The following is a 21,758-nucleotide window of genomic DNA, read 5'->3' as shown; positions in this document are numbered from 1 at the left end:
GCTCTCGGTTCCTTTACTGACAAATTTTAACATTTGAGTTATCTTTCTGGACTGTCACAGGGTACTGAACTGGCATTCTTGCTGAAAAGAAAAAGCCAACACAACAGTTTCAAGCTCTCTTTACTGCATAGTGATAATTTCTGGAGAGTTTACCATTGCAAGGGTTATTTTCCTCGGACCCATTACTGTACTGACATCTGTCATTTTATTTATCAGTTCTTGAGACTGTAGTTTGAACTCTGACTTTTCTGAATAATCAATAGTCTTGTCACCTTGCCCTCCACTGCCTTTTCACCGAGAACCACTTCCAGCACTTGACCATTTATTACCCTTTAAAAGTTTTGTCATTTAAAATATTATTGATTCATGAGAGGAATATTCCTTTTCCTATGCCCAAGTAACAAGGGAGTTGTTCCACTCAATTTTGATTGCTGTGGAAGACATATTTTCAAATCCACACCCTTTTTATACTTACAGCTTCAGTTTTCACACACAAGAATAAAAGAAATGTCTTTCTTTATACATAACTGCTCTGGATGCTGCAGTCAAATAGGTATAATTTTAAAATACATATGGTGATTGCTGCACACTGAAGTTAAAACATTGCTTTAGACATGTAGTTCTATGGTCCAGTAAACCTCTGCATGTATCTGCAAGTAATTATTTGTTTTCCAAAGCAGCAGGAAATCAAGATGTCTCTGAATATAAATCTTGGACAAGAAAAGCCGAAAAAACTCATAATAGTTCTCTTGTCTCTGAGGCCAGCAGGGACTGTTGGTATACTCCACTGAGTATCAGATATCAACAGTATAATAGGAAAGTTTTTCTTTCTTTAGCAGCTTTTCTCAATTTAGAAATTAAATGTCCTTTCATCCACCAGCCATGGATCAGGATTAGCTTTAGTACATTACTACTTAAAATGCTAATAAAGGGTTTGTTTTTAGGCATTGTGTCATGCTTATAATGCAAATGACAATAAAAGACAGAATGAGTGTCAACCCTGCCCCCAGTTTGTTAGTGGGCTCTTTTTCTTACCATACTAAAGCAGACTGCTTGCCTGTCAAAGAGCGCACAACATCCATAAATATTGGTGTCCAAACCTGTTCATTAATGGATGTCATTCTGAAGACAGTATACTGTCACGCCTTGTTCCTTTCTGGCAGGTTACCCTGCTGCATCTGTGACCAACACAGAGCACATGATGTTCTGCTCCTCAGCTGCTGGTCTTCCTGCTCCTTCAACCTTCCAGATCTGGCACAATTGACAGTCCAAACCAACAGCATTTGGAGCACTCATGGCAAAATCACAAAAAATGAACTGTGTTCCCCTGCTCTGTCTGGAGGAGAGACACACTTTGCCCTGCAGATTTCTGGCTTCTCCCTCCAGTTGCCTTGGACATTTTCAGGAGCATGTTGTCAATGGGTTATGGGTCTTGTACCATCCCTTCTGTGGAGTGGGCAGTGTGCATGAATGCAGGGTGGGAAACATCCCTTGATCGGCTTTTCTAATCCGGGAAAAAGCACAGCTACTCAGCACATGCAGATGGAAAATCAAAAAGCCTTACATGGAGAATACAGAGTCAAGAACCTTTCATGCCATGGCAGCTACACACAGCTGAGCAGAAGACAGCAGCAACCCCACCTTGTGAATGGAGCTACTAGGGAAGGTTGCAGAGAGAGATGAAAAACTATTTTGGTGCCCACTGAGATTGCTCCAGGCTCAAGACAAAACTGTGTTGATACAGTGAACTGGTGAGAGGCCTGTGTGCTATTTTTTAATGCTCTCCACCACTTCTGACAAGAATTCATTCTTTGTAATGCCTTAAGGACTCAGACATACTTTTACACAAGTATTAAGAACATCAGATTAAGTCTTCCTCCCCAAAGAATCTAATAAAATTATAGGCCTGACTTACTCCTGATTTAGTTATATACAGTACTCTTAAATTTAAGCATAATTAGTCTAATCCAACAATGTGTTATTAGTTGTGGGTAGCAGACACCTGTAGAAAATCTGTGAAAGTTGTGTCCTTAGCTGGGTCGTCACTGTCAAGAGGAAGGCCTGCAAACATGAAAATTAACATTTATACCATCATTGCTAATGCATAAAGCTTTAGGATATTTATGTTTAACATAATTAAAAGCCTGATTAAAACCTCTTGGAATCTCCTGGTTGTGTTTTCCCTTGACATACCAGTCTGCAATTTCAGCATGCCTCTCGAGACCTCAGAGGGCAGAGTGAGTGTGAAGACTGATGCATCAAAGAGCAAAAGATTTAAGTGTTATGGAAAGCTTAAATCCTCCAAACAGGATCACTCCTGACAGAGAATCAGAATTAATAGCAGCAGCTACTGTCAGTGCCCAACAAATAAAGCTTGTAAACTGCATGTTTTCAAACTCATAGGAGGGTGAGAAAAAAAAAATTTGTGAGTGGCAGATTGCATCTGGGATTCACAATTCCTACAGGTTAAAATCTCAGTAGTTACTAAAAGTCAGTTGTCTGATTTCCTTGCCTTAACTTGGTGATGCAATTTACAATAGCCCCTGCTCCAGAGGAACTTGGAGTTCCTTCAAGAAAACTTTGGATTTTTTTTTTGTTTTAGGTTTTGTGGGTTTTTGTTTGTTTGTTTGTTTTGGTTTTTATTTAGTTTTTTTCTAAACGGATTGTGAAGTACCTAATGACAAAAGGAGCATTTTTAGTGATTTTTTTCCTTGTGCTTACTACAGTGGTGTAAAAAGACAGCCAGTCTCTGTGAGACTGGAGGCTGTTGCTGAGGAATTCCACACAATCACAGAATATTCTCAGCTGGAAGGGATACACAAGGATCAAGTCCAGCTCATAAATGCATGGCCCATAGGGGGTTGAATTCATGACTTTGGCATTATTGTCACCATGCTCTAACAACTAAGACATAAAAACACAAACTATGAACATAAACTGTAAGAAGCTACTATGTATCAGCTCAGGAAATGATCAATGTCTAGCAATTTTAGGTACACATGAAAGGGTCAGTTTCACATGGCTTGAACTGTAAAATTCTCACTCTTCTTGCAGATTACACTTTTACCAGGGTGTTCTCTAGATCATCTTAAGGTTACAACAGAACTGATTTTAAAAATATTTCCCCTGGTATGTAAGTTTAAAATCTGGACTCATTAGAAAGAGTACATGAGTGTAAAAGCTACCTTCTACTGCAAAGGGAGCATTGGAGATGACAGATCTGGGTGTCTCCATTGGGAAGGAGATGAAACCTCCCAAGGGATGTGGGTGAAAAGCCTTTCACATCAGCCCCTCCCTGTAGCAGGAAGGACATTGTCTATTACAGTGTAATTCTGAATTTTTTATTGTTTGAACATTGGACAGTTTAATTGCCATAAACACCTGCATGCCATTTCACCCTGCATATGCCTGGAGCTGTCTTTTGTGTTTATTGTTGGTTTGTTTTGGGTTTTTTAAATATTGAACATGACAAAGCATTTTAAAGATACTTCATGTTCTAGTGCAGGCATGGGAGCTCCTGCCAAGTACTCATTCACCCCTAGGAGCAGAAAGCCATCCCTTCTGTTCATGCAGCTCCCATGCAGAGGAATTCAAAAGCATTTAGGAAATACTATCTGCCTTTGAACAAAGTATATGGTGTGAAAAAGTACAGCCACAATAGATAAAATATGGCAAAGTTATAGGTCATTGTAGCAGTTGCAAAAGGTACCTGTTAGGTTTGAACCAGAAAAAAACCAGCCCTGACAAGTGCACCTTTACTGTAGTCTTTTGTAAAGGGTCATTGCTCTGGTGCAAATTACTTCTGTGTGATAGCAAAGCCATACTCCCTAAGGAATTTCAGGTTTGGACTCCATTCCAAACTCAAAGCTTAGGTGCTGGGTGAAAGTTCTAAGGACAGTCATGAGTACTTTGTAGCCTACCTTTCTACTGGATCATGCTTTCACCAAGGCCACCTCCAGAGCCAAGGATTGCCTCTCGAACTCTTGTGCCAGCACCATTCCTTCCACAAAGACATAGAGCTTGTTTTCATTTTTTCTTTAACAAGACACAGGTTTTTACCAGGTCAGACCGAACATTCGTCTAATCCAGCACCCTCTGACAGTAACTGATAACAAACCTTGCCTTCTCATCTGAATAGGATGAACATGGGATAACTCTTCTGCTATGCTCTTCCACTTCTGACAAGACATCAACACTGACTGTTTGAGAAATTCCCATTGGGGGTTATAACACTGTCTTTGTACTGGAATTTGCCAAATAGTTTTTGAGCCCCATCAACAGCACTGAGATTCCTAAGCTGACATTTAAAGCACTTACAAGGAAGGTGGCTCCCTCAATTATGTTTCCCTCATGTCTGAGGGCACTCAGCCCTACCTCTGTCACGAGAGATACCTGGGGCCATAAATCTTCCCAGTCTATTGGATGGGCAGGTTTCTTTAACTACCTGATACCACAAGGCATCTTCATCTTCAGGCATATTTTTAATAGCCTCTGGGCAAGTTCAGGGTGAAGATTAACAGCACAAGCTAACAGAGCAGCTGTAAGGAAGATGGATTAAAATGGCACATGGGTAATACATTGCCATAAGCATAAGAGGAGGACTGCCAACGTGCCTGCCTTAAAAACCAATTACATGACAGAAAAGGCTGCACATTCTCCACATGTTGGGATCTCATCCATTAGAAAGGATGAAGAGCCTCGGGTTTAAAGTCCTTCAGAGCACACACCATTTCCTACTGGAGAGTAAGGGCAGCTAGATCTGTTCCCCATAGTCAGCTGCATCTTCAGATAAGATCCTGCCACTCATACTAACAAGAATTTATTAGTTATGTTCATCAACAGATACAGGCATTAGACAAGGGAATCCCTCCCCATAAATTTAGGCCTGTTTTATTACCTAAAAATCACTTTTCTCCTAGTTCTCTCCTTAGTCAAGCCTTCAGTGAATCCCACCCCTTCTAAAATCTGTCAAACATGGCAAATGACATTGCCATGCTACTTAAAGGCAGATGAAAGCAGGTGGTAGAGCTGTCACAGCAATAGGCAGCAGAAACACAGCTCCCACAAGCAGCTCTGATTTGGCAAAGAAGATGGAGAGGCACTTCTCCAGGATCCCTGTGGCATTAACACTGCTGGTAGTAGCTTTTACTTCCCATTTTGCAGGTTGAGCAAGTTCTGTTTCCCCTCAAGGGACTGCCAAGGTGCTCTAGGAGACATGCAGAAGATTCAGCCTGCTCAGGCCCAGTGCCACTGAGGAGTCACACGGGGTGTGCAGGGATGCCCCAATTCCCAAGCAAGACAGGAAGGACAACATTTTCAAAATGTTTCCTGCATGCTGATTGGCACAGGTCCATGTCTAAAAGCAAATCCCTCACACGCTCTGGCAGCTGGCATCTTATGTGCAGATACCAAAGGCTGGGTGTATATCCTGAAAATATCCCACTTGCTACTGCTCACTGGGCATGTGCATGCAGAAGCTGCCAATCTCAAGAAGCCAAATTTGTGTTGCCATTTTTGCCTCTTCCCAAATAGCAGGTGCTTTTTGGTATCACTCGTAGGAACTGTTATAGAGCACACAAATGTCATAAAGGACCAGCAAAGCCTTGGCAACTGACCTTTGCCTAGCCTTTGGAAAAATCCCTGACAACCTTTACAGTGATGGTTCAGACCCAAAATCAAGTTAAAATTGTGCTGTTGGTTTCTACTCTGGATTAAAGGGTTTCGAAAGGTGTCATATGACTGCTGCTTGACATAGGCATTTGTTGAAGCAAATATTTTTAAAAAGACCTTGAATAGCTCTTAATTAAATGGGTTTTTATTGTGCTGTGTGAAGGTGTGTCCCATACTGGCTGGCAAAGCAAAACAGGTAAAGGCCAAAGCAGTAACTAACACCGAAACTCAGGGAGGGATGGGGGTGCTCTTGCTCTGCACACCTCAGGACTTAAAACCCTCTTCAACCTTTGGTCTTGCTCTCAATGCAAACAAAAGCACGAGAGAAGGTTTCATTGGGCTTTATAAAGAAGCTGTTTAGCAGTAAAAGCTGATCTACAGGCAGTGGACAAAAGAACAATAGCCCTGCCGAAATGCTACACGGGGCTGAGGTTCTGTAAGGAATAATTTCAAGTGGACTGGAAAAGATCAAATAGCAGCTGGAAAGCAAGAATATACCAGGGAGGAGGGGAGAATGCAGCTACACTGCTTCATCACAAACAGCTGAAAATACAGAATAAAAAATACATATGTTATTAGGCAACTCTTTTGCATTGTTAACTCCATTTGAATTGGTAAATAAACCAGAAATTTTCCTTTTTTTACCTTCTCACCTTAGTATAATTTTGACAGTTTTGTGTAACTACACTCCCCTTTTATGAGGTTTTACTGAAGCTTAGAGACACAAGGGTACTGAGACACCATTGAAGTAAATGGAATAAGACACCTCAGTGCTTTTGTCTACGTGACCCTTTGACCACACTGGAAATCTGCAGCTGCATGAGGGGAGACACATTCCCACACCACTAGTTTACATACACATCTTAGGATGTAACTGAATTGTTTTTTCTGCGTGTGCAAGTGGGACACCAATGCCACAGATGCAATTCCACCTCTGCCCATCTCTGGTTCTAGTTGAAGTCTCAGCCATGCCCTGGAAGTTGCTGTGCAGTGATGTGTTAAGTTTAAGTCATGTGAAAATTCCCACATACCCAAAGGTTCCTCTTAGAGATCTAAAAATCTCTAATCTTTAGAAATCCCATTTGACACTCTTGCCTCCACTTTTTACACCTTGGTTTTCTTAGGTACTTTTGGCATAGTCTGACTTCTGTTCTCAGACTAGATGCATAATTTTGTTCACATACTTAGGAGCTTTACTTTAGCCCTATTTCCTGCATTTTCTTTCTTTAAAGTAGGGATGATGGATGCCTTTTTTTCAGGAAGATGAAAGGATCAGTCTTCAGGTGAGCTCACTTCTCCAGAGCACTCCACAACTGCAAGGTTACGAATCTGATTTTAGATTTATGCATAAGTCATAGGTTTATCTTCTAATTTTTGTGGAAATCTTTTGCAGATGACGAGCTCAGCCAGATTCTTGTTTCAGCAGAAAAAAAAAGTGAAAAAGCAATCAATAAAGCCAGAGAGGTAATACATAGTGTGTTAGAATACTCATTAAAAAGGTATCTGTATGGTAAACTATTACAGCAGAAAAATAAAAATATATGGATTAAGAAAAAATAGCTGTCATCAACAAAAACATATAATATTTTAAGTGCTTCAACTGATCATTTAAAGTGGGACCTCAGCTTTCCAAAGCTTATGTGATTTCAGTCACACTCCACAATGTCTGCTGTTCTAATGTGATTCTTCACTTTCTCACTCTTTGCCATTTCAGAGGCAATTCAGCAGATGTTAATTAACACCTGTGATAGCTAATATATTACCTAGAGACATTGTCCTACCTACTGTTAGTCAGTGGAGAATTGAGCCAGGAACAAACCATAACTTGCCACCCTTGCAGGAAGAATTAAACTACCCCTAAATGCTCAGTGCAGTATCTAGCCATGGGCTTGTCTCTTCCTCAAATGTATTCCAGTGTAAAATGCTGCCCTTGTATATTCTGTACATCTGCCTATTTCATAAATTCTACTTCTCTAGCTGTTTTAGGGTCTAGCAAGGAGATTATTGTCACACGGGTATAACACAAAAAGAAGACAAGAATAGAGAAGTCAGAAAATACGTTTTTTTTTCTCCTCCTCCTCCCACTTTTGCAGTGGTCTGAGCTACAGCATTTCTAGGAAGCACTGCTGGCAGGATTTCTCTTTGAAGTTTACACCATGCTCCTAGTCCTGAACCCAATGATGTTAAACAGGACAGGTGAACCAATTCTGTTTTTTGGAAACTTGTCACAGAAAGGACGTGCCAAGATAAACACAACCAAGAATGCACAGACTATGAGGCTCCTCCTGTTTCCCAGGTAGTCATAGTTCCAGAATCAAGACTAGAGCTTAGTTCTGCTCCTGTTCAAAAAAATTCAGTGGGAAAGAGCCCAGAAACAGATCTATTTTAACTTTTCCCTTGTGCTGCCCACTCTCCTGTCACTGAAGCTCTTGAGAGAGCAGTGGATGGTTTATCTGCTCAAACATTTACAGACTGAGGATAGAACAAAGACCCGGAAAGCAAAATGATCTTAAGTCAGCAGTGGGAAAAAAAAGGTGAGTCACCAAAGTTCAAGTGCACACTGCCTCGAATTTTTCACTTCAACAGGCATACAAAGGTATGGTTCTTATTTTCAGTAATGGGGAGAGAAATGCTCTTTACCTTCTTATGTAAAAGGAACTACCACGACGAACAAAAACGTTGGATGAGGGGAAAGACCTGAAACATTGCAAACAGGCAGCAGGGATTCACAGCACACACAGGCTGTGTCTGAGAATCAAGTTTATTTCCCACATCCCAAAATATCTGATAGTCTGGTCACTAATACTCTGAAAAGAACCATTCTTTCTCATTTAACTCACAAGAAAACTGATGTTTTGATCTGATGAGGATTACTCACCAGGGTAGATTTTTTCTTAAAATCATGCCCGACAGCTATCATGGGAAGCCACTTGCTATCCCCAAAACATGTATTATCTGATGTCATATTGCTTTATCTAGATAAAATGGGCAGTAAATCAAATTCATAAGCTGCAGCTGCTAATCAATATGCTTTAGTTGAAGACTACATTCAAATACTGTTTCTTAGAGCTACTTGTGAATTTCAGATGTATCATTAAGGATAAAATTGATAAACGACTTCACTACTGCTTGTGTCTATAAAATTGAACAACTTTATCTCTTTTTTTGTATTCTGAAATGAAAAATCAGAGCCAGCAGGTTTCCCCATCTTATTTACAATAAATTAGAGATGAAGGGGAAAGGTTTGCTTTTCAAAATGGTGTAATTATGTGGTGTCAAATGTCATTCTATAACCAACCCTCTCTTGCCCCAGCTTTTAAAACACATCTTAGAAAATACCATGTTTGGGTTTCTTTGTTTTGTCCTACCAGACAGAATCCCAAAAGGCAGCAAAATGGGCTTCCAGTTTGTGGCTGCATTTGAAACAGCTTGTCTTCTGATATCAGCTATTTAAATGAGCCAAATTAAACATGGACTTTAAGGTCAAGCATCCAGCTGCACTGGCCAGGCCAAGGCCAGGAGTTCTGTCCCTCAGATTTTTGCCTTCATATGAAGTTATCTTGCTCAGGGACAAGAGACTTGATATTTTAAATATAAAATTATCACTGGTGCCATTACAGTGAAGAGAGAACTAAGAAAAAAACAAAGCAAAAAAGTACGTCACCATCACCATAAAAACCCTCCAAAAAAACCCAAAAGAAAAAAAAACAACAAACCAAAAAATCAAAACCAAACCAAACGAAAAAATCCTACAACCCCTTCCCCTCCCCCCTCCCCCGCAAAAAACCCCAAACCAACCCTCCAAACAGTGAAGACTCCTCTTTTCCTCCCAACAGTAAGGCCTCCTCTCCATTCTTCCAGTTCAGTTTAAGTCATACCCTGACATAACATCTGAGGTTAGAAGTCTTGAGGCTTTCAAGGCATTTATTCCATCATTTCCAATTTAGGATCATTTTCTGCAGGTGCTCCCTATAATCTTTGTTGAGGTCCAGACTGACCAACCTACAATAGCAGGGAATGATTCACCAGGCAACCACTCAGAGATTTATTTTTAGTTTTGGCAAGAGTAGGAATAAGCAAGCATACACTTTGCAAGTTTATTTGAAAAGTTCATTCTATTTGCTAAATATTTATCTTTTGCCCCAAACCAGCAATCCTTAGTATCTGGGAGAATATTAAGAAAATTGCACTATAACTGACATAGCTGAGGTTCACCTCATCTACTTATTTCTATTTATTTTGTCAAGATGTCACTGTTTACTTTTAAAAATATACAGCAAATACTTTTTCAGTCACCCTCTTTCCTCAACTTACTTTCTGATCCATGATCTTTATAAAAAGAAGATGAGAAAAATACCCATACTAAGAGTGCAAACTGCCTTTTAATAATCCAATGCCCAGAAATGCACAATGGTTAGAGCAAGTATTGTCCAATACATAAGAAATTATTTCCACTTCAAGGGTTAAAAACATTAATTCAGGTGCTCCATAAAATGCGAGGGTTTTTTTTTTCTGTATCAGCTTAATTAATTTACATGTGTACAGATTACTTAAGCTTTTTTTGGTGCTCTGGCTGAGAAACAAGAGGACTATTTCTGTGCAACAGGTTGTGGCCAAGAAGCCTTCTCCCTCCTCCTGGCCCTGCTGCGTGGGTGAGCACTGAGCTGCAGGTACTGCTGTGCACAGAGGGCAGGGAAAGTGAGCCGAGGCAGCTAGCCCTTTTTCTCATGGATCTAGTTTTTCAGTGGCTGCTATCATATTCATTGAAGCAAGGATTTGGCTGAGCAGGAAGATAGAATTACGTCTCCTTCCCACAGCTCAAGGTCAGGATAAAGATGGAGGAGCACTGTGAGGTATTTTTCGTGCATTTGCTGACTTTGTATTCTGACCAAATTTCCAAGATGAAAGTATCCTAAGCAAGGATTAAGACATGGCTAGTATTTAGTCACATATTAGCCATGATATTGAACCTTAGCAGCAGCCATCTGAGCAGCACACCAGACTTCTCAAATAAAACCCAAACTAGGTATTTCTTGTGCCTAGGTAAAGACTTGCAAACAACAAACTTGAGACATTTCCAAAGAGCAAACAGAGGTTCACTGTAGAACAAGGCAGCTTTGAGGTACAGAAGAGAGGAGGAAACTGTATTTTCACAACAGTTTAAGAATCAAAAATGAAAAAAAAAAAGCATCTACATGAGATATATAAAACACTAGTCTGCATTCATTCTCCTGCCTCTGGCTAGTTCTGAGGATCTGACCCTCACAGAACTCACACCAAACTAGATGCAGGAGTTAAGAAATGCATAAGTGCAATTTCTGCTTACTCGTTCTTCCATTTTGGGCACACACACATACAAAAACACTTCTTTGGACTTTAGAATACATAAACACAGGCAGAATACTTCTGCCTGTGATAAACATAAACAGTTTGGCCTCCAAAGGTAGTATGACAACCCTGGCAGCAAATGCACTCCTTGGTGCCTCCTTCCTCCCCAGTCCCATTCTGGGTTAACTGTAGCTGGAATATGGTTCTTCACCATCCACCTCTCTGTTTCCAGCTTTTAAACTTTCCCCCTTCTCTCTTACCCCTCTTTTTCCATGACTAGGTTTGCTCTGATTGCTTCTTCTCAAGAGAAGGATTTCAGATGTCCCTTGACTGAAGAGGCCTCCCATAAGAAAAGCACCCCTGAGGAGAAAGTTTAAAGACCTCCCCTCACCCCACAGAGATCTTTTCTTGGTCAGCATGGAGTCAGCGATATAAAAAAGCAGTCCAAATCCAGTACCTTGCAGTTTTACTAAAGGAAATTTTAAAAGCATGTATCTACATACTGGGTGGAGGGAAAAAAAAAAAAAAGAAAAAAGAAAAGATTTCATGGAAATAGATTTGATACCACAGTCCCTTTGTCCTTGGGTTCCAGAGTCTGAAGGAGTGAATGACCAGGGAGCACCTCAGCAGCTACGTTGTCTGAGTTTATTGCACAGGAGCTTTCAAGGTTCATTACATATTATTGTGCACATTGAACCACGGGGCACTTGCCCAGCATCTAGTGCAACACTTCAGTGATTGTCAGTGGCTGGTTTAATCCATATTTTCAAGTGGAACTCACTTCTTATTTCCTTTCCAGTCTTTTTATTTTTAATTGACCTCAAATGATTAGTTACAACCAAACAAAATCATAACTGCGTAATACTTGACTGTTAGGAAATAATTTTCAGTGCCTGCCACTATGTAGTATCTTGTATTCAGAAAAAGTCTAAAACCACTTTAACAGTATAAAGCATATTGCAAATGCATTTAAAATAAATAAGTCAGTTGTTGCTACATCACCTACTATCAAGAAATGTGTAATTGCCAAGTATTTTTAGCTGATTTTGCTCTTTAAGGCACAACACCAGTACAAATCTGGCTTTTATTAATTTGTCAAAAAAAAAAAATAAAATCGAAGAGCTCTTAGAGGGAGTGGATAACTACTTGAGTGAAAGCACATTATCTCACCATCAGAAGAAATCCCGGGACACTTAACCTTGCTTCAAAAGCCTCAGACAAGGTAAAAAGTAAACACTTCCAATGGTGCCCAAGCCTATTTCCACATTAGAACTGCAACCCTGCTTGTGCTCTCCAGGTCTGGTCTCATGTCCCAAAAGAATGCTTACATCTTATCACACAATTTCTTCATTGGAGCTTCATTATCCCAGTTATCACCAATCATGCAAAAAATTATGTATCCCCTGGGTAAATAGCGTGAATTGCTGGACAACACGGGCCTCCCTCTGTAACAGAACAGTGAGGGACCAGTCTCTGAAACACCTGCTTAGTACTACACAGCGAGAAGAGGGAGAATACCAGCACGGTTCTGCCTTTTCCATATGTAAATACGATGTGGTGTGGGACATGGGCAAAGGCAAGAGCCTGCTCCTCACAATGCCTCTCTTTGGAGGGATGGAAGATGTGTTTGTGGCTAACGGCAGGACTGGCGCACTTTCGGCACCACCGGAGGTCCTCGGCCCTGAAATTAGATAAGAGCACTTTGCTCCCCCCTTCCTTCGATAAGACAGCTTGTGAGATGAAAGCAGCAAAGCGCCTCCTCGGCTTGAGAGCCAGAAGGAACTGGGTCACACGCCTCAGAGTCAGCACGTTGGCTCCTGGCGAGGGCTGTGGGAAGGTTCAGAGACCCCACCGTCGGCCTTGGGATAGCACCTTTGAGTCCGCTCACCACAGTACAGGGAGTGGGGAGTTTATTTGTGGTTTTTTTAAAAAGACAATCACATCGTCCCGTCATCCAGGGGTTCGGTATTGGCGGTGCTCGTGTAACACAGCGCACGCGATTCCCTGGCCTGGCAGCGCTGCCGGGCTCCCCGCAGTGTCCGGTCCGGGTTTGGGAAGCCGCTGCCTACACGTCACCCATGGGTCCGAGCCCAGCTGTGGGGCAGTCACCCACTGCGGCTGCCTGTCCCGCCAGTTCTCCGGCCACCCATCCAGTGGCAGCTCCTCGGCAAGGTCCTCCTGGGCTACTCGGGCCCTTGGGCGGCATGGCCTGGGGCGCCGCCGCCGTCGAAGACCTCGGGGCTGTCGGCCAGCAGCGAGGTGCGCACCTTCCGCCGCTCCTTGAAGCGGCCCGAATGGGACACTCGGAGGCTCCGCCGGTTGCCGACTGCGGTTCCCGCGGCGTCGCCGCTGCCGAAGGGAGCCGGCTGCTCCTCCCGCCCGTCAGGGCTGGGGGTGTCGGCGGGGGTCTCGCTGGCGACAGGGTGCGGCGGGGCTACCGCCGCTTCCTTGTGCTTCTTCTTGCTGGTCAGCGATTTCCACCAGGGCCCGGCCGAGCCCTTCACGCCGGCCCGAGGAGCGGCGGTGGCCGCGGCGCTGTCCGCCATCTCGGGCTCCTGCGGGGGGGAAGAGGGCGAAGACGGGTTGGCAGCCGGGCACGCCGCCTCCGCGCTCGGTCGGCGCCGGGACTCCTCTTGCCCAGCACCGGGAGACGGGCAGCGCTGCCGGGGAGGTGTGCCCGGCGCCCGGGAGCGGCCTGCGCGGAGGGACGGGTCCTGCGCCGGCGGCCGGGCGGCCGGGCTCGGGGGGAGCGCTCTGCGCCCCGTCGAGCGGCTCGGAAGCGCCGCCCGCTCCGTGCGCGGCTCGCACAGTCTCAGGTAAATGACGCCCCGGAGCCGGGCCGTGGGACCCGCTCCCTGCACTCGCCAGCCCCCACACCCAGAAGCAGAGCCGAAGTCCGGTACCTTGGGGCTGCTGCCTGCCCGCGGGACGAGGCCGGGAGCCCGGCGCGTCTCGGGGCTCCTGCGATGGGGCTCCTGCGATGGGGCTCCTTTCGCTCCCTCCCCTCCTCTCCCCGCCCCGGCGGCTCCCTGCGCAACAGGTACGGGAAGCGACACTGACCTGCGGGCCCGCCCGGCGCTGCGGGAGCGCACTCCTGCCCCGCGGGGATCGCGGCCCCGCGGTGCCCCGGCGCGGCGGGGAGGGAGGGCAGCGGCCGGCGGGGCGGGCGGCCGGGCGGCTGTGCGGGGCGGCGCGGAGCGCAGCGGCGGCAGGTGCCGGCCGGCCCCGCGGCTCGCCCCCGTGGGCGGAGCGGCGGCCCGGCCAGCCCCGGGGCCGGGCGGCTCCCGCTCACCTGCCCGGCTCCCGCGGGGTGGGGCAGGAGGGGCCGGCCGAGATCCGCGGCTGCCGAGATGGACGCGGTGCTGCCAGCGTGCGTGGCTGAAACAAAATATCACTGCTTTTTGTTTGTGCACGTGATGGATGTGCGTGGGTGGGTATTTTAGAGCCTTGAAGAAAATAGAATTGTGGTTGACTGCCCTTCTTTAAAAAACGAGTGATGCTGTAGGTCACACGATGTAGTCTGGTACTCGTATTTAAATTCACTTTGTATTGGGACATTCTGTGTGGCGATGGATATATGACCATACAAACGACTTTGTCTTTTTTCATTCATCCAGAAAGGAAAAAAAAGTGCCACACCATGTGTCAAAACTGATTATTTGTTCTTTGGAGAGCTATGCCATGTAAAATGTGTTTAATTCCTAACGCCCTTCCCATCAGCAGTGAGCTACTCAAGGATGCCTATGATGGTGCAGAAGAGTGTGTGAAAGCAACATATTTCAGCCCCATCTTCTTTTGCAGATCAGCTTCTGCTACTTGCAGCTTCCCCGAATAGCCCATAAAGATAAGAAGTATGGAAATTTGTGGATGCAAGTTACTGAGGGAGAGGAGCCTGGGGCATGCACTTACATTCCTCTGTAGAGTGCCCTATTCAAAGGCAAAGGCTTTTGGATAGGGACGCATACACTTGAAAGTGTTCACTCCAAACTGTCTATCATATCAATTAAAATGAACAGCAAAAAAATTCTCCTATGGAATAAAGCACAAACTTCCAGAGATAAAAGATGGCCTTTACATTCCCTCCTAACAAGTAAGCAACATTTTCCAAGACACAAAGCACCAGGGCATCAGGCTCTCTTGGGCCAAGGACTGTAGCAGACCACAGAGTCAAGTTTCTCCTTGTGACTGTGACCTACTCCTTTGCTACTTGTATCTGTAAAGAAAGAGAACACCAGCATCTCTCTCCATCTTGCATCCCGGGAAAGTGCCTGGAAAAAAGGGAATTTATGTAGAAATAAGATTAGTTTTTATTTTTAAATGCTCTTTTCACAAAAACCATTGCTGGTTGTCTTTTATAGCTTTCACTCCGCAAATAGGCTTATACAAAACATTTAGTATTTATTTTATTTTGATTACCATACACCTGACCTCTTAGCTCACAAAATACCAAACTTACATAAAATCAGTGTGGGGTTTTGTTTTTTTTTCAGTTAAACCCATTTCAAAGAGTCCTAGAATGAGAGATTTTTCCTTTTTGACAGTGTACTGACAGCAGAGTCTACTGAAAAGAGAGAGGAAGGTTGGGAAGCTTTGTAAGAGACGTGGGAGTGGGAGGATGCTGCCTGCATGAGTCTGTGGTGGTGCAGGAGGACAGCAAAACCTGCTCTGCTTTTGAAAGTCACAACATGCTGTTCCACAATATTGTCACTAAGGTTAGTGTTTATACCAAAACAACTCTGACAGTGAAAATGTATGCTCTCTCCCCCTTCTTGCTGTAACAGTACTTGTTGCATTCTTTCAGTATATATATATTTACAGTGCTTATTTAAACAGAAAAGTAAATAACATATTGCCTATTTCAATGCATGGAAGCTGGATAGCACATTCATCTAGTAAGACTGCTGCAGTTAAATTCTGTCCTGTCTTTGCAGGAGGCTGGGATAAAAAAGCAGTGGGGTTTTGTAGTCCTTGTTAGGGTGGATGTGCAGAATTCTAGCAGATGCCCCAGTACAGTGTAAAATGAAATGGTAGGGCTTTTTTTACATTATAACATGCTTCTTTTGTGTACAGTTGGACCATATTGATATAAGTTTCTTTGTAATTCTGCAGGCTCTCCAAAACTCAGAAATGTCCTGGTATTTTCAAGACTTAGATTCTCAAAGACTGATTTGAATGTCAGTCCTCAAACTAATCTTATTTACAACCCCTAACTGTTACTGCAGTAAATGGGAAAAAAAAAAAAAAAAGTAGTGCTTCTTGCAGTTCCCACTATCCTTTTTCCAAACTTTGCAGACCCTGCTGTGCTCATGTTGAAACTGGGCTCTGGAAAGCTTGGATTGCCAAAGCACACCCTTATCTAAAACCCTTTGGTTTCCAAAGCTCTGATATTAGGTGCAATTACAATTATACCAAGGGGACCTCCAGAAGCATAACATGCACTAGTGAATACTACCATCAGAACTCTCATCTACCCTGAAACCCCAACCATCCAGCAAAGATAATGGATGTTTGAAACTTAGGTTTCTCAAATGCTAATGTTAAGGCCAAGGATGTGTTCACACCAACTGGAAAGAGCATGGCACTGGCGCCTATAGAGAGCAGAGCTCTGCTAAGGTCCATATTCCCAGCAATATTCAACGTTTGTATCCTCAAGTTTCAATTAAACTCTTAACCCTGCCCTGATATACAACTGAGCAATTGGCTCATAGGAAAAAAAAAAAAAAAAAAAGCAAGTTGGCCCTTTGACATTAAAACCAGTTCTTGAAACTCCTAAGTCTCAGAGCCTAAATGTTACATTAATTTAAACCAATGGACCTCTGTGCAAAGGAAAAGATCACACAAACAACTGTCTCCCATCTGTGTCAAGCTGCCAATTCAGAAGAAGCCAGCAGTAACTTAATTTCTCGTAGATTTAGATTTCCATGTGCTAGCAGCATCTTGAATCTTAGCTTTTACCATAATAACCACAGGACGGACTCCAACCATTTTATGATGGGCAAGAACATTTTCCCTGTTGACACTGCTGCTGCTCAAGACTGTGGAACTGCAGCATTCATTACCAGTCTACGTCTGCCCTGCTAAAAGAAAAAAAAAAAAAAAGGAAAAAAAACTTAAAAAAAAGAAAAAATATTACCAGGGCATGGGTTTTAACCCTGCACCTGGTGTATTTAGCCTGTTAGTGGTGACTCCCTAGCATAATTTCAAACTTGGGCCTCTCTCTGTATATGCACTGGTCAGGCATGATTTCAAGGCGGTGGGAGCCAAGGATTATTCCCCTTAAGCAGGATGGATGAAACTATACAAGTTTGTCACCCTCCCCAAATTTATTGCAGGCTTTGCACCCTCCAACATTTCAATTCACAACCACTCCTCATATAACAGTCTAGGACATGCATTGCACCATAGCCTCTGGGTATGAAAGCAGCTGCTTGGTGGGCTGAAACACAGCCCTTGCACAATTTTTGAATCAGTACCTCTAGAAAAAAAAAAGAGTCTCAAAGGCCACAGGTGACACTGAGAGTACCTCATTTAAGCACAATGTAAGTACAATTTAAGTACAATAGGGCATGCTTGCCTTGACTTCATTTTACTGACTGATACAGATGTAGTCTTAAGTTTTCTGATCTTGCCTCCAACACTAGGGCAGACAACACCCTTATTTACATGAGCCCTGTGAAGGTAGCTCTGTGAAGGGAACTAGTCCTGTAGCAAGATGTTAGCTTAGTGCTAGTGCTCATTCTCATGCAATGGGAAGTTCAGCTGCAGGAATAAATCTGTCTCAGAACTCAACAGGTTCTGAAACTTTACCTAAAACACTACAAGGCCCAAAACTTCATCAAAACAGACCATAAACACAGCTCCTCAAATTTTCAGTTCCCAACCTCTGACACCAGCCCTATTTTTACATTTGTATGTCCACCAGCAGTCTGATTCTTTGAATCCCAAACTCTTAAAATGTCTCTTCTCTTTCACCCTTACAGTATCTGAAGATAAAACTAAGGTCCTATTCCTTCAGCAGATCAGAAAAATACGGATATATATGGTGACTACTGACACCAGTACCCTTCCTAGTTCTGAAGGCCTTGCAAAAAAGTCTGTTCATCCAATACCCCTATTCTTAACCAGAGAATCCATGCACTGTATGGAAAGACAGAGCTGATAATTTGTGATACCAATATGCTGCAGTTTTCACAACTTTGGGAACCACTCAGTCATTAGGGCTTTAGATTTTCAAGGCCTGTCCCTACTTTAATTAATTCCTACTTTAATTGTAATTGTGACACTCATGTATGAAACAACAAAAACCCCACCATGAACAACAGCTCCTTATTGACATCATCCCTATAGCATCATTCCTATTCCCAATACTGAGGGCTGTGCAACTTGCAGTGACAAGTCTGGTTCTTCATTATTAGGACTACTAACTTAACCCTAACTGTTACCTATGGATGCTATGATACCTATGGAGCCCAGTCTCCTGAAATTCTTGGGCAGCAGCATGTGGTAATTAATATGGATTTTTATGTACATTGATCATCATTTGTGCCCTACAGTAGAACAGAAATTAAGGTATCTTCAAATATGGATGGCAGCAATTTATGCTCTTCAAGATCTAACTCTACTCCTCATTATAACATTCCTTTTGGTGGTAGCTAATGGCTCATACTTTCAAGAAAAGAGAGAATATTTTGACTGGCACCTTGTCAGGCTCTGCAATGAAAGCAGCTTCCAGTGGCAACCTTGGTTTGTGCCATCCCCAAATCTGCTGCAAACTGAACCCTGACAGTTTCTCTACTTATAAGCAGCTGTTCATTTCTACTGTAGCTTACAAAGCACTTGCTCCATCTGACACAAGCTTTCTTCCTAAATGAAGTCTTTAAAACATCCTGCAATAATCCATGTCCTTCAGCTTTGAATTCTCAGTCATGGCACTACTATATGTCACTACTACATGGCATCAGCATAATTATATTCAGTACACCATGCCTTTGGAGAAAGATAATGTAAAGTATGGCCCCATATAAAAGCCACTGATGTCCTGAATCTGCAGGCCCTGGAGCACTCAGCAATAATCTTAGCTCCCTAAGGTTCAGATTACTGAATCTTAACTGTTTTCTTTAATCAAGGAATTAATCTCTATAGCTAAAGAAGATAAAGCGTATTGATGCTCTCACCCTTATCTCTATTAGCCCTATAGTCTCTTCATTCCCTTTAGATAGCTGTAGGGATAACAATGTAATACTGCTTTGAAGATTCAGTTAGATGCATTCTTCTTGCTGCAGTGTTTGTGAATTACCTCCCTACTGAAAGAGTTTTTGTGTTTTCAGTCCCTGGTAATGGGTAGGAGGTTTATTGGCACTGCAATATTTTTCCTCTCTTTTCTGCAGAACTTCACTCTGACCTTGTCAATAGAAGACGTAAGAAGATGGTCAGACAGGCTCCTCAGGGAGGTTGCAGAGGAATTGGACTAAATAGGACTTTAAAGGTCCCTTCCAACCCAAACTATTCTATGAGTGTGATTCTGTGGTTCAGTCCAGCTATTTATTACTCCAGGTATTTTCAGCACCTCTCCAAGGTCTCACTAAGCCCAGAGTTTAACCACACCTGCAATCCTTTCTACCTCCTGTGTGCTGTTTCCAAGTAGTACACAGCCCAGGTCTGTCCCAAACCTTGTTTCACAAGAGACCCCAAACCGGTTACATTCCTTCCCAGAGTCTTAGGCTAAGTGCCCTTGCAGCGCTGTTGCTGTCAATAAGACTCAAATGTTGTGTGAGCTTTGAGAACATTATATGTGGGGGAAAGTGTAGTCTTACCTCTTCTTTAGAAATAAAATGAGTGTGGTTCCAATTCACCCAGGTCTGTGCTGTGTTAGACCTGTTTTGTAGCTTAAACTGACCTCAGTTTGCAAAGCAGAGAGTTGAGAACAAAGCTCTGTCTTCTTTGTACTTTGTAACTTCATGTTAAAAAAAAAAGTTTTCCTTACTATGCACTTTCTCCCCCCTCCAACTCTTCTCCTTTCTCAGTAACATCTACATCCTTTGTCCAATTCCAATAGTATTTGACAGCAGGAGAGAGCTAGTTAAGTTTCTCAGCTACTGGTCTTTGGGTGGAGGAGCCCCAAACTGGTGTCTCATTTGAGGACACTCTTTGACAGTTCCCTGTCCGGTGCCCTCTCAGGATGTGTGTGCTTTGGAGTCAGACACAGAGCATGCGGCCTTCTCTCCAGCGTGGTGGTGTCAGAGAACAATTCCGTTGCTCACTTCCCTGGTGGGTTCCAAATACTTAAACCCGACAGCAAAGAGTCTCACAAAGATGAGTATAAAGAAGAGATTTCAGCTGTTCCACATCACTCTGGAAAGCTACCACCTTACAAACCATTAACATAACTTTGATGTAATGTTTCACTGATGGTGGCTAAGACACTTCTGCTTTATGGAAGGCAGGTTGTCTCTCCCCAGTTGCTGTGAGGGTGTACAGAGTGCCACCCAGAACATGGGGACAGTTGAATGGCAGGCGGGAATCGGGAGCGGATGGCTGCAGGAAGGGACTTGCTGCTTCACCAAAGGCCTTCTCCAATAGCTGGAGGGGAACAAGGTTTCTGCTGAACACCTGGCTGCAGGCAGGATCCACTGCAGGCAGACACTGGTGTCTCACCTGCCCCCAGAGGTGCAGAACTGTCTTCTACTTGAGATGAAATGACCTAGCATGGAAGTTACATGGGCTCACACACAGCCTCCTGGAGCATCTTTCAAAGGACTCTTACTACTTGCTGCTAATGCCTCATGTGAGATAGATAAGTCATCATGCCCTTGCTGAATGCTTTGAAGCAAAAGGAAGGATTTGGTTTAATTGAGTCAGACCCATTTTTTTTTTTTCTCTGTGTACTGGATTATAGGTTTCCATTAAAGGTAAACATGATTTTTCTACTATCTCTGCAGTCAGTTTTGCAGAGGGAAGTTGCTGCCTTTTTACTTCCTCGAATGGTGAATCTGAAATGGTCTGACCTCACTGTGCCACTCAGCCCCAGGTGCAGCAATGATGGCCACAAGTCTGACACGAGATGAAGCAGGGACAGCACAAGGTGGCACTAATGAGGTGAGGAGGGGACAGGGGCCTTTCACCTCCATGCTCAGTATGCCCCGAGGATGCTGGACATCGGCTGATCAGTTAGCCAAGTGAAATGGGAACAATTTCGTAGATATTTGTGTTTTAAGAAGCAGAATCATACCCATCCCTCTGTCCAACAGATTAGAAACTTCTGCTCTCCAGACACTAAGCATGGGTGCTTCTAGGCACACTGCCTTGTACTGTCATCAAATCCTTAAGATGGGACATGTGTTGGAGATGTGAGATGGTGAGACAAGCTAAAGATGCCTGTGTTCTACCTTAAAAAAACAGTTCATAATGGGAATGACCAGAAAAAAAAATATCCAAACCATTGTTAGTCAAATGTCTGTGTTCAAGAGTGTGGAAAAATACTCTGATGGTATTGATTCTTGGATACTGATTAAATTACTGATGTTGGGATTAATTGCTTGCTTGAAGTTTTGCATCGAGGTGGTTCAGGGTGGTCTCTGAAAATAAATGTGTGCATGTGCTTGGCTGTGGTAGTATGGGCAACCTGGTGCCAATCTGAAACTGAGACATGCAGTAAAACTGTTCAAATTTTTGAGCAGGAAAGTTTCCAGCAATGTCAGAATGGTAATTAGCGATTGATTTTTGTTTGGCATCTTGCCGTGTAGTCAGCGACAGACACCAAA

At 43.4% G+C, this 21,758-nt stretch overlaps 1 protein-coding gene across 2 annotated transcripts; it reads right to left on the bottom strand.

Annotated features, from left to right (window-relative positions):
• Positions 1-11,624: 11,624 nt before the first annotated feature.
• PRR15 (proline rich 15) lies at positions 11,625-14,236 on the bottom strand. 2 transcript variants are annotated; one of them, XM_038161420.1, is made up of 2 exons: positions 13,902-14,236; positions 11,625-13,553 (listed from the first exon to the last, which is right to left on the bottom strand). In XM_038161420.1, the coding sequence occupies exon 2, from the start codon at positions 13,542-13,544 to the stop codon at positions 13,182-13,184; it is 363 nt and encodes a 120-aa protein (XP_038017348.1). In that variant the 5' UTR covers positions 13,545-13,553; positions 13,902-14,236; the 3' UTR covers positions 11,625-13,181. The 2 variants fall into 2 exon arrangements, with proteins under 2 accessions (XP_038017348.1, XP_038017338.1); XM_038161410.1 differs by having other exon boundaries at positions 14,059-14,190.
• Between the last annotated feature and the right edge of the window lie 7,522 nt (positions 14,237-21,758).

Source organism: Motacilla alba, chromosome 2, assembly GCF_015832195.1.
Source record: "Motacilla alba alba isolate MOTALB_02 chromosome 2, Motacilla_alba_V1.0_pri, whole genome shotgun sequence".
Classification (NCBI taxonomy): Eukaryota; Metazoa; Chordata; class Aves; order Passeriformes; family Motacillidae; genus Motacilla; species Motacilla alba.
Note: the sequence above shows the minus strand (reverse complement) of the source record. Positions and strands in the feature narration are given on the sequence as shown.